Source organism: Trichosurus vulpecula, chromosome 1 (assembly GCF_011100635.1).
Source record: "Trichosurus vulpecula isolate mTriVul1 chromosome 1, mTriVul1.pri, whole genome shotgun sequence".
Lineage (NCBI taxonomy): Eukaryota > Metazoa > Chordata > Mammalia > Diprotodontia > Phalangeridae > Trichosurus > Trichosurus vulpecula.
Window position 1 is genome coordinate 282,633,480 of NC_050573.1, and position 14,062 is coordinate 282,647,541.

Here is a 14,062-nt window from a genome sequence, read left to right on the forward strand (position 1 = left end):
AAGATGTAATTTTTTTCCCCACATAAGAAAGAAAAGCCAGTGTCAACACAAGCAAAATAACTGGTAGCCTCCCTGCAAGACCAAAAATGGTCAAGTGACACAAAAGTGACCACAGGCAACACAGTAGAAAGCTCCCTGGTGAAAACCCCAGGGTGAGAACCTTGGAAGTGAATGGAATTAGCAAAAACCAATACATCGTGGTATCACTCAGAGGTATCATGGGGTACCACAGGGGGTATACCAGCCCAAGAGCCCAAGATCAATAGCACTAGATCCTGAGTCACCTTGAAGATCCAGCTCTCTGAACCTTAAACATCCAAGAACTTGTGCATCCCTACTGTAAGAACAAGGAGAGCTGACCACCCCACCCAAAGGTGAAACAAGGGATGAAACCTGGCCCTCACACAAAGTGCCCAATTCAGGAACTAAGTTTAGAGAGATGAGTAAACCATGGACAACCAATGTAAAAAAAAAAAAAACAAAAAAACAAAACTCTTTTAGATAAGGAGTCACCTAAGACAGAGAAGATACTAATTTCATAGCTGCAAGTGGAGACTCAAAGGAAAAATGAATTTTCCACAAGGGCTACAAAGAATAACTAGAAGAAAGCAAAAGATTAAACAATGAAATAAAGTCTCTAGAGAAAAACTTGGAAGGAGAATAAACAGCTTAAAGGGGAAAATGATAAACCTCAACCAAGTTAACAGGCTCCCTGAAAACTAGAACAGACCAAAGGGAAATTAATGACACTATGAGTCAGCAAAAAATGTTAGAACAAAAAAACGGAGGAAAAACAGAAGAAAATTTAAGACATCAAATATTTTTAAAATGACTTAGAAAACGTGTCAAAGAGTGAGAATTTAGGGATCACTGGCCTCCTTTAAAACTGTGATTTAAAAAAAAAAAAGAAAAAAAAAGGCTGGACACTATATTTCAAGAAATCATACATGAAAACTGGACAGAGCTATTAGAACCAGAGGATGAAGCAAAGAGAGAAAAGAATCCACTGATCACTTCCTGAAATAAGCCCCCAAAAGAAAAGTCTAAGGAGTATCACAGCCAAAATCCAGAGCTACTAAGTCAAAGAAAAAATATTTCAAGTATTCAGAAAGAAGTGATTCAAGTACCAAGAGTCACCATCAGGATCATACAAGATAAGGTAGTTGCTACTAAAATGAGAGGCTTAGAACATAAAATTCCAAAAGGCCTACAACCAAGAATAATTTAACCAGGAAAGCCAAATATTAATCCTACAAAAGAAAAAAGGACTTTCAGGCATTGCTGATGAAAATACCCAAGCTGAGTAGGAACTTCAAAATGCAAACATAGGAGTCAAGAGAAACCTAGAAAGATAAATTTATTTGAGCAATTTGAAGGTGGATTAGTCCTGTTCTAAGGGTAATAAGAGAGGGCAAAAGGAATATATAATGCAGAAAGGAGGAAGAAAGGGGTGGAACTAGCTATTTCTCCTGAGATGTGTGAGGATACAAACATGGAAGAAGGGATGAGTGAAATAAACATCAAATCAATCTCTCTTATCTGAAACAGACAAAAGGAGGTTGAATACACATATGCATAAACACAGTTTGGCATAGAAATAACATCAAACTTAACAAACTTAACAGACAAACAAGTAAGTAACAGAGTGTGGGAGGGGAGAAAGAAAGAGTACCAGGAAAGGAACAATTAGAAGCAAAACAACCTACCTGATCCTGAAGGGGGGGAATTCAAAGGGAAAAAAACTAGAATCTAAGAAGTTGCCCACCAACTGAAGAATGGCAGAACAATGTAATGAATATTATTATGCAAAAAGAAATGACAAGAGATTATTTCAAAGAATCCTGGGTAGTATGAGCTAATACAGAGAGTAATGAGAGTAGCTAGAAAAAATGTATACAAGTACAAAAACACTGTAAAGAAAAAAACAACCTTGAAAGACTTAAGGAAATGGAGATTCAGTTTCACATAAAATTCTTTTTTATGGTCTACTGTATATCAAAATGCTTTAGGGGGAAGGCAGTGTTTAATTTTTTTTAACTGATAGTAATGGGCAAAAATATTAAAGGAAAAAAAGAGGAGACTAGAAGCAAAGATACCAATCAAGAGACAAATATAACAGTCTAGGTCACTTAGTCAACAAGCATTTATTAAGGCACTTGTTATGTGCCTGTTATTATGATAAGTAATGGAAATACAAAAAAGGCAAAAATAAAAATCCATTCCTGAAAGAAGCTCACATTCTAATGGTGGGAACATGCACAACACAGGATATGTATACAGCAGATGGAAGGTAATTTCAGAGGAAAAAGTACTTGCAGCTGAGGAGACCCAGAGAGTCCTACTCCAAAGTGGGGATCTCAACTGAGTCCCAAAGGAAGCCAGGGAAGCCTAGAAGCAGCAGGCAAGGCCAATGGCCCAGGTCAGAGCTTTGGTGGGATCTCACTGTTAGTAGGTGTGACTGGGATGAAGAGCCAGAAAAGGAGACCAAGGAAAAGTCAAAGAAATAGGAGCACAGTGTCACTAAACCTAAAAATAACACAATATCCAGGAAGAAGGTGATCAACAGTGTCAAAAACCATAGATGTAAAAAGTATGTGGACTGAGAAAAGTCCATTACATTTAGCAATTAAAGTCTTCACAAGGTAACTGTGAAGAGCAGATGCAGTTGAATGATGAAGTGGAGAGCCAGATTACAGAGAATTTAGAAAAAACTAGGAGGAAAGGAAGTAAGGGCACTGATTATAGATGGTTTTCTCAAGAAGTGTATCCACAATAGGGGAAAAAAACAAAGAATGATGATATCTAGTCAGGATGGTAGGACTAAGTAAGGGTTTTTTAAATGAGAAAGAGATGGATGTATTTGTAAGCAGCAGGGAAGGTGCCAGTAGACAGGAGTAAAGTGAACATAAGAGAAAAAGTGTGAATGACAGTGGGAGCAATCTACTGGAGAAGATGATAGGCAATGGGATCAAGGGTACATGTAGAAGAGTTGGCCTTGGCAAGGAAAAGAGCCCCTTCTTCATGTTAGACTGAGGTGTAGAAGGACAGAATGTAAGATGACATCTGAGTGATTAGAAGGAGGGAGAAATTGGATGAAAACCCCCCCTAATAAGGAGGTGGAGGTAGGGAGGAGGACCTCCAAGGTTTCATCCTAGCTCTCTTTTCCTTTTAAACACTCTATGGACTTCCATCAAATCTCATAGGTTTAACTATTATCTATAAGGACTCTGATTTACATATTTACCTCCAATCTCCCCCTTGAGCTACAGTCCCACACCACCAACTGTCTGTCTCAAATTCAACATATCCAAAATGAAACACATCTTTCCCCTAAAACCTTCCCCTCTTCCAAACTTCCACCATCATTTCCAGTATCTCAGATTCTCAATCTCAACTTCATTCTAGATTCCTCTTTCTCCTTCACTCCACATATCCAACCAGTTGACCAATCTTGCAATTTCTGTCTCCACAGTATCACTCACATCCAACTCCTCCTCTCTACCTGTACAATCACCTTAGTTCAAAAGCCCTCATCGCCTCTTACCTAGATTCCTGTAAAAGCTCTCTATTCATTTCCCCTATTTCAAGTTTCTCATCAATCCATTTAATCCTACAAATGCTGCCAAAGTGATTTTCATTAAGTGTAGATCTGGCTATGTCATACACTACTAAACCAAATCCAACTCTATTAGCTCTAAGATGAAATATAAACTCTTCTGTTTAACTTTTAAAACTTTTTATAACCTGGTCCCAACGGACATTACTTTCCTCTCCTCTACTCTCACATTCTGCAATCCAGACAAATTGGCATGCCCTCTGTTCCTCACTTGTGACCTTCCAGCTCTCACCTTTCTGCAGTGGCAATGGCTGTTCCCCCCAATGTGGAAGGTCCCCCCTCTTCAGCTTTGCCCCAGCCTCCATTTCTTCCTTTAAAGCACAGTTCAGCACCACTTTTTTTTGGCTGGGCAAGTCACTTAGCCCTGTTTGCCTCAGTTTCCTCATCTGGAAAATGAGCTAGAGAAGGGACTGGCAAATCACTCTAGTATCTCTGCCAAGAAAACCCCAAATGGGATCACAAAGAGTTGGACACGACTAAAAATGACTGAATGAAGCACCACTGATTCACCCCGGTGGCTCGTGCCTTCCCTCCCACACCCCATGCTTAATTAGTATTTCTTTGTATGTATTCATTTTACATTTATCGTGTACATATTAATATGTTACCTGTCTTCCCCCTTAGAATGTAAGTTTCTTGTGAGGGACTGTTTCATTCTTTGTACCCTCAGTATACAACACAGTATCTGTCACAAAATAGGTGCTAAGTGAATGCTTGTTTATTGTTGTAGAAGGTAGGAAAGGTGGGAACAAATACCTTGACGTGAGAGATATTGTGGAGAAAGAACTGACAAGACTTGGTGACTGAATGAATAACTTAGTTGAGGGAGAGAGAAGAGTCAAGGGTGAGTCCAAGATTTTGAACCTGAGAGATTGGAACGATTGTATTATCAACAGAAAAAGCAGTAAAATCACACCTAAGCTACAAAATATTCTTATAAAACTTATAACAGCATGAAAAGATGACACATTTAGTATTTACTACACCAACTTTCTTGAAACCATAGAATGTTGAGAAATATCCATATCATAGGTCATATATCTTGAGTTGGGATGGTTAGAAATCAGCTAATCCAAACTCATCATTTCCCAAATGAAGAGCTGAGGCCCAGAAGGTTAGGTAACATAACCACGGGTCATACCATCTGAAGTGAGTATGGAACTCAGGTCCTCTGACTGCAGAGCCAATGCTTTTTCTACCATAGTGCACTGCCTTGGAAACGAAGCAATCTGCCTCAAATGTTCGGAATTTAAGGAGCTATTAATCTATATTTAAATATGAATACAAATTGACTATCACATTTTCCAGTTTCTGACTCATTACCATTAGGGAACATAAGGAATATACTAAAACACCAAGGCTAAAGAAGGAAAAGAAAACATTTCTAACCCACATAAGCTTACTCCTTACCGATGAAACTCGCTTTCTTCTGACTTCATTCTCTGCTGACATAAGAAGCAATTCAAGTTCCTTTATTTTCTTTTCCTTATCAGGATCATCATCAACAAATGGCTGCTGAAATGAGTATTTAACAAAGGCAAAAGAAGAAAGGAAAGAGGAAAATAAAAATAGTTACAGTTACACAAATGAATGTTCCAGATTTGATTATCTTTAGAAAGATTAGAAAGCCAGTTTAGCTAATTAGACCTAATTGTTCTAGGTTCTATCTAATCTATAATAGAATGCTAGTCAACATTTTCAAATTACACATTAAGAAAAAGGTAAATTTTAAAGGAGCAAACCAATGCTGCCAAGATGAATTACATTAATTTTTAATGAGCTTTCAAGTCGTTGTATGTTATTACTAAGAGAGTGTGTGCCACCTTAAGAAGACACATAGTATTATCAAGGATAGTGAGCTGATCTCAGAGTCAAGATGACCTGGGTTCAATTTCTACCATGACACATAGTGGCAGTGTAACACTGGGCAAGTCATTTATCAGTTCCTCAGGATACTATCTAAAACTATTACTTTCAAAGCAGGTGATAATCTGCATTGGTGCAGCACATTTCCTTACTGGGAGTTCCCTATACCAATGAAATGACAGGTTTGGTAAAAATAAACATACTAGTCCTTAGCAAAAATATTTTTATAATTCAATCACAAGCTTAAAAAAAGAAACTCACAAAAAAAACTGATTCAATTTGTCAAATGTTACACTACAACTTTTTTATTTTTATTTAGCAACTGATACTTTCCAAAACACTTTCACATTACTTCCTCTGAGCTCTATCAGACTTGCAAAGTACAGTATGTCCTTTCTTTATAAATAAAAAACTACCTGAATAAATGCTGAAGAAGTCTGAACATGTTCTACACAGTTGCCTTCTGGCGACACATACTGATAGCCTGGGATCTAAAAATAATCACATTAAATTTCTTAATACATTATAAACATACACTTTAACATAAAAGCAAACAATTATTATTATTGCAAAATGTCAGGATTAAAGGTAGGGAAAAGATTTCAAAGTTTCTAACCAATTATTTCCTATGTATTAACTTTGTCTTTATAATTCACCAATTCAGAACATTTTGCTAAATTAATTTACTGAATGGATCAATGGAAGTGAAAAGTAAAATGTAAGTAAGCTCCATTTGGGGTCTAAAATATGCAATTTTAACTTGGGATCTTAAATTTCATGACTTTTGAAAAATGTATGTCCTTAAATTAGAACATTTGGGAAAAAAGATTTGAAACTTCTCCCAGATCTAATAGACAGACCTAAGGGTCAGTCTTTAACCCAAACCCACAAATTTCACCCTTACACAAATTCATCTTATCCCTCTGCCAGATTTTGTGGGTAGGTAGAGATCTCGCTACAACCTAGCACTCCAAAAAGTAATAAGGCTGAATGTGCTCCTATCATTTAGAAGAGGTTAGGCTCAAATGATGAAGACTAAAGGCAAGGCTTCACCTCATTCCATTCCAAACAAAGACAAAAATAAAATAAGGATTTAAAAAAAAAATTTAAAAGGAGTGTTTGAATGCTTGAAGGAGACTAACAACAATAGTTACTATAGACACTCTGACAACATACTAAATGAGGACTCTTTTATTTCCACTGGAGAATCCAGTTTACAGCAAAAGACAAAAGATACAGGGATTTTTTTTAGTTGTCTTATCTAGATCCCATAGGTTCCCATAGGATCCCATAGAATAAATATGAATTCCTTCTTACTTGCTATGATGGCTAACCCAAATGACAATTTGCTACAGTACTCCATATGAAATTTCAAATGCTCCTATTTTTTTCAAATAAGATTGTTAAAAATAAAATTAAAATCCACAAACTCCTGTCCCCAAATTATTCCTTTAAGAATTATCTGTGTCTTTTCTCTTAAGTTTAACTAACGTCTCTAACAGTTTAGCACACTGCCTGGCATATGCAAAGTAAGTGCTTAATAAGTACTTTATTATTTAATAAATGCTTATCATCCTAATTGAGAAATATGTCAGCTTAAATCTAATTAAAGGACAGGATATATTAGTTTAAACCTAGTTGAGAGATAGGATATGTCAATTTAAACCTAACAGAGATTATATCAATTTATACTGCTAAAAGAGGACTTGAATAGAAAATAAATTCAAATATCTATGAAGTGTCTATGAGTAAGGTAATATACATAAAATATAAATAGGTAGTATTAAACTTAAATGTCTAAACTATTAATAACTAATAAATTAATACTTATATACTTTATTACTTCAAAATATCTGTGATTTCATCAGTATAGTTATCACCTCCACTGGCTTAGGTTGTCTTTATACCTTTAAAGTAAGTAGTTTTTATAAGTTGCTTTAGTAGTAATAGCCTAGGCTAGACCACCTAATGGATAACCTGTGGGTGGCATGACCTTCCACACTTGGATAAGCTAGTGCATATATGAAGGACATCACTGAAACTATACTTGAAGCCTTTCCAATATATCTGAGCTTTTGCTCAACTGGCTTAGGTCCAGGAACCCAGGGTTACTTCCATACTATTTTAGGTAGGATTTCAACAGAGATCTAACTTTACTCTTATAAACCATTTTTATAACTATCGTTATCTTTATGAACTAAAATGTCCCTCTCCCCAACTTCTCTTTCCTAAATTATACCTAAAAACTCTGTTTCTACTTAAAGGAATAAAAATACAAATCTAATGAAATACAATAATTCAAACTACCACTAATATTTTATTTTTCAGAAAGCGACATTCCAGTTTTAGACTTCATCTATTTTATGTCATATGGATTAACGGATAGCAAGGAAAGATTATATACTGAAAAAATTTTATTCTAAAATTTTAAAGGTGGGACATTAGATATGATTTAATTCACACTTCCCCGATGCAGAAACTGAAGCCCAAAGATTTACCAAGTGTTACACAGCTAATTAGTGACAAAGTACTCTGCTATATAAGTAGGATATTATTGCAGTTATGGTTTAAGACTCTTAATGAACTTTTCCCCCAATTTCTTGAACTGTCGGAGTGTACATACAAACCAGTTTGAAAAAAAAAAAGACTGGCTAAATTCAGTCAAACAACCAATTATGCGGTGGGGAAACAGGTTTAATTTAGTCAAGAAATCAGTTGTTGACTAATTTGAACTGATTGGCATTTCCTGCCCTTGCCAGATAATGGTATTAGTAAAACCTGACAGAGATAAATTGAGATACAGTAGGACTAAATACAAATACAATATACAATGACTACAAGTAAAAATTGCCTACCACTCACCCACCAAACGTAGACCAAGTGAATCACAACATTAGAATATGTATATGCCAAATTCTTTAACCAGATAAGATCAAAACTATAAGTAATGGGGCAAACTGAATGTAATATTTGCCCATAAGAAAAACATACTACGAATAAAAATATCCAGTAATATCTACGTAAGGTTATCACCTGTAGTAGTTGCCTCTTTTATAACTTTCTTAATTTTTTCCCCCAGTTTGGAAATTTAAACATCTATTTTCTTTTCACCACTATTAAATAATATTGGACTTGCAATTTTGGCCAGTAATATTAAGAAAACAAATGTTTTACTATTCAGCAACTAAAGCATTTAAAAAATAAAGATATTAAAAATATGTGCCTGAACAGGTATGTAAAACTGATTCTGGGTTTGCAAATGGTCCATAGTCGCACAAGGTTTGTGTTGAAGTTTTGATGAAGCAGATCGTTCTGATTTGATTCCATCTTGTAAGTAGCCCTCCTGCTCCACTTTTCTTCGCATAGTAGAATTCCAATGATTTTTAATAGAATTATCAGTCCTAAGAAGTGATAGTGTACAGTTAAAAATGGAAAAAATAAGAGTGAAACAGAATTTCAAGAATTTTTCAACTTTAGAAATTATACAAATTACTCAATTAACTTTTTACAATTTTTGAAATTAAATGTTTTATTAAAAAGGTAAAACCAGAACTCTAGAGGAAAATACATATTTCAAGTTCAAGATTATGCTAACAAGGGGGCATTTAGATGACCATAGTGGATAGAGCACTGGCTTGGAATCAGAAGGACCTGAGTTCAAATCCTGCCTCAGACACTTATTAGCTGTGTGACCCTGGACAGGTTATTTAACCTTGAATGCCTCAAAAAAAAAAAAAAAAGAATATGCTAACAAGTTAAAAGGACGCAAAAAGAGATCGTACAGTGAACAAAAACCTAACACTGTAACAAGTAATCTATTACCTAGAAATAAAAATTGAAAATTCTGCATCATTTATTTAAAAGTGAATTATAAAACTAAAATATGCTGCATAAATAAGAGGTAAATTTATATGATCAAAATTAAAAACATGCATATTAATATTTGAAATACACCAACTGAGCAATATTTTGCCAATTACAAACATCTGAGATAGATCATTGCTTGTTGTTGAAAACAAAATCATAATTATTATTGTAGTTAACATTTATATAGTGCTTACTATGTGCCGGGGACTGCGTTTATAAGCACTTTACAATTATTATCTCATTAGATCCTCAGAACAACCCTAGGAGGTAGGTGCTATTATTATCCTCATCTTAGAGGGGGGGAATCTAAGGCAAACAGAGGTTTAAGTGACTTGCCCAGGGTCCCATAGTTATGTTGTGTCTAAGGCTAAATTTGAACTCAGGTCCTCTTAACTCTAGGTTCAGTACTCTTATTCACTGCCCTTCATCTAACAGAAATGAAGACCTCTAAAAAAATTTAAATGTATCTAAGGTCTCACAAAACAGTGAAAATAGTAGTGAGAAGAACATATGCCTGGAAAAAAAAAAAAAAAAGCTTGGTCCAGCTGAACCAGATTAAGTGGAGACCACTGCTAAAAAAAAACTGGAAGGAAAGAAACACAAACTGGAACAGACACACATTTTCAAAAGCATTTATTCTCATCAACAATATGGAAAACACCAAAGTTAGACTCTCTAAGGATTTTCAAAAACCTATGTATTGTATTATGTGAAGTGGCAATGTCATTAAGAGACTTTGATAAGGCTGAGCCTCATCAAGTCCACTAAAAAAAAAATCCATGCAGTATGTAAAAGTACTTAAAGGATAACTTCCAAGATATTTTCAACAAAATAAAATCAAGCCAATTCTTACAAAGGAAATACATATTTGCATATCAGAGGTGTTGGCCCCAGCCATGAGTAATTTTATGTATAAGGTTGCATTATGGCGAGCTTCTCCAAATGCCCTGATTCCCTAATGCAATAATATTAACTGCATCAAATTCTGAAACATTATAAAACATCCTTATGGAATATAACACAACATACATTGACATTGATCTAATCACCAATTCTGGACAAAACCAAAGTGGATGGAAAACCACATACTGTTCAGAAAATGATAGGATGACGGCCCATCAAATTAGTCCATCAAAAGACATTTTGGATTTATTACAGATGGATAATAAGGTAGGTCTAAAATCAAGCTGGAAGAGCAGATGAGGGTAGACTGCATTTGGCAAACTGCATTGCTTTCAATGATCTCAAACGGCAAAAGTCCATCTAGTTCTTTAATGTAAATATTTTTCCGGGAATATTACACACCTACAAATCCTAGGACACCACAATCTCACAAGGATTTAATTAATTCAAAAGAAAATAGACAAATGTAGAGTAGGTATAAACCATCATGTTATCAAAAGCATTTTGTATGCAAAAAATGGGGTACAGGATATCGCTGAAGCTAAGAATGACCAGAAAGATACGAGATAGTCAAGCAATGAGAATTGGAGAAAACAGATGGATAGGTCAATTGGAGCTTTGGTAGCCTCAAGACATAAAAGAACAAGAAGGTGCCCAATATGCAACGCAGGACCTTTTTGGAGGATTCATAAGTAAATAAAGACAAGAATTACACAGGACAAGAAGAAGGGGAGAAGCAGTGAACTGCATCTGTGGTGAAATACCTACAATGATACCTTGAATGATCTGTGATTTTATCAAAGACCTTTTAATTTAAAGCTTTCTTTGCCACAATAATTTTTCAGGTTTTGAACAAAAAGTTTTACTACTACTTTTGTTGTATTATACTGGAGGGAAGCTGGAAGGTTCCATTTTTGTATCTCCTCACTGTTCAAGAGGAATTATTTATGGAGGAAAACAAAATGGTAGGAAATACAAAGGACTAGATCAAAGACTATAATTATTATTCCAATTTTTAAAAATAAACTTTAGAGATAGCAAGGCAAGATTACAAATGTCAAAAAATGATAAAACAAACACTAATTTTCTCATCTGAAGTAAAAGACATAGTAGATCACAGATCAATTTACAATCAACTAACAAGTATTTATTAAGCACCTACTACAATTTGTGCCAGGTGCTAGGGATACAGTTGGAAATAATTCTTACTTCCAATGATGAGGAAAAAATATCAAAGAAACAAAGATCATAGTAAGAAAAGACATTGTTTTTGTACACTAAGGCTCCAGGAGAAAAATGTAGAACAATTCCATTTTTTCCTACATATAAGGCTTTATTGCACATTCATTAAATAAATATTTATTGATCACTAACACATACAAGGCACTACAGAATATTCAAGTCTAATGTTTGAAGTGCTGTATTTCTTCCAAAAGAAAGTGATATTTACGTATGAAGTACAAGCTGGCCTCAACATTAGAGAGGGTACAAGATCTTCCAACTTGTCTGAGGAGAGAAATATTATTTGATTCAGAGGAAAAATAAAGGAAAAAAAAACTTGCTTTCACACTTCTTAAGGAGGAAGTAGCTCCCAGTCCTCAAGAAATTGTCAAATGAGGAAATGTATATAAAGTACTTTTCCAAACTTAAGAGTTCTGTATAAGGAGAATCCACAGTTGCCACCAAGAGGCAGGATTTCAGCTGCTGGCATCAGAAAAATATGTGTGATAATGGTGACAGCCAACTCCCTGTAAAAATGGACATACGTAAAACTGATGCAAGCATCTGGGAGGTATGCTGTTCTCCTAGGGCAGGCCTGCACATCCTGCAGCCTGCTTGCTGCATCCCTAAGGATTTCCTCTACATACAAAGGAAGTTCTCCTCTACATTTTTCACAGGCCACCTGAAATCTTTTGGCATGCTGGCTTGTCCTAGGGTATATTTGAGATGACAGAGACCCTCCTGAAATTTACCAAACTGAAAGACTTTATCTTGGTGATTCACACGTAAATGAATAAGAAGAGTTAAAAAAAACAAACATGGAAGACTCTCTAGGGATTTTGAAGACCTAGGCAGCAAACTGAAGGATATAGGAAAATAATTGTCATTTTCATAATTGCTGCCAGCTGACAGTAGAGAAAGGCAGGTATGAGAAGCAAATGGCTAAGAAATCAGTGCTGGAAAACTGCATTCAACTTTCTGGATTATGGTACAACATCCATTAATGATGGGCTACTAGCCAAAGATAGAGTATATCTCATGGCAACTATGAAAAATAGGAGACTGGATGATCTCAACAAGAGTGCTTTAAAACGAAAAGGACATAGCTGTTTAACCAGATATTGTAGAGGTCAGTAAATGTGCCACAAGAGGGCACAGGAAAAACACTATCAGGAGGTCCCTAGAAATTCACAGGACAGAATATATCCAGGGAGAAAAAAATACACAAATGTGCAGAAAAAGTATATACAACAAAGGGAACTAGAGAACTTAACCCAAGGAGGTAAACAAGGCATCACTGTGCGATAAATAACTATAATATGCCAGTGAATGTTGTACTTTACCCTGACAAAATAATTCAATACTTCTAGGATCTATGATTTCACTGGATTAAGTATTACCCTCTACCGCCATAGACTCCAGCCCAATCTTGCTATGACTTGAAAGACTTTTTTAAAAGAAGTGTTATAGATAAAAATTTCTTCAGCCACAGTCAACCTAATAATGAACCTCTGAAGACTTAGCTAGTTTGATCCTCAGGAATCAGATGCACAATATTAGGTCATCCGTCAGTCTTCTCAGCTTGGTAAGGCTTACCCAAGTTTATAGGTATAGCATTTAAGAATTCAGAGTCACCTCCACAACACTGAGGCATCAAAGTAGAACTTATTGAAGGCTCAAAAAGAATAGAGACAATATAGGATCATTACACATCAAGATGTTCCTGTTTAGAAATGCATAAACATGGGTTAAGGAAACACAGTGGAGGGTATTTGAGTGAAGATAAAATAGAGAGAAACAGAAATGATATAATGGGAGTATTACCACCCAAAAAAAAAAGCTACAGGAAATGAATGAGAATTAAGTTCCTGATGTGGATAACAAAACTGGCACATAGGACATAGTTGTGTTGGGGAATTTCAATTATTCGTACAACTGTTAGATATATCTATCAGGTTTAGACACTTGAAAAATACATGATTTAGATTTGCTACTAATTTTACCTATCAGAATACAGAAAGTTAAAAGGATACCTGCTGAGTGGGACTTGATTTTGAACAATAAACAGAAACTTATCAGGGTAGTAGAAATTAGGAGAATCTGGGGAACTTAATATTCATCATAGATAATGAAAAAGGCATTTGTCTGGCATAATCAGAAAAGTGTTTGAAGGGAAAAAAATTTTACTTGAAAAAAGATTTCAAAATATTTAAATACAAGGGTGTAGGATCTGATGGTCTATGACTCTAAAAGGGACCTCACTTCAAATGAGATGAGAGGTTGTATGAGATGAAACTCTAATAAGAACTACAAATTACTTCAGTGAGAAAGAAAAGGTTAAGGAGCCTAAAAACACTGAAGGATTTGTTGAGGGAGCTTACTGATGAGCTTGTATTTTTAAATGTTTAAATGAACAGAGGAAATGGAACCAAGAATGCATAAATGAGAATGAGTATCAAAGACAGGAATGGTCCCATAAAGTTAAATGCCAAGAACAATAGAAAATGTTCAGCTAAGTAGAGGTTAAAAGTAAGATTAAAGAAGGGACAGAGCCCCTGCTTAAGTGCACAGGATGATGACAAAGAGAAG

At 35.3% G+C, this 14,062-nt stretch overlaps 1 protein-coding gene across 4 annotated transcripts in view; it reads right to left on the minus strand.

Moving 5' to 3' along the window:
• MYBL1 (MYB proto-oncogene like 1) overlaps positions 1 to 14,062 on the minus strand; it is a 55,765-nt gene that overhangs the window by 20,482 nt on the left and 21,221 nt on the right. For 3 of the 4 annotated variants that reach the window (XM_036742229.1, XM_036742233.1, XM_036742232.1), the window contains exons 6-8: positions 8,706 to 8,883; positions 5,899 to 5,973; positions 5,027 to 5,131 (exon numbers count right to left, since the gene is read on the minus strand). In XM_036742229.1, coding sequence (XP_036598124.1) covers positions 5,027 to 5,131; positions 5,899 to 5,973; positions 8,706 to 8,883 — 358 coding nt within the window. The remainder of the gene's footprint in view (positions 1 to 5,026; positions 5,132 to 5,898; positions 5,974 to 8,705; positions 8,884 to 14,062) is intronic. The other variant, XM_036742231.1, reaches the window with a different exon arrangement.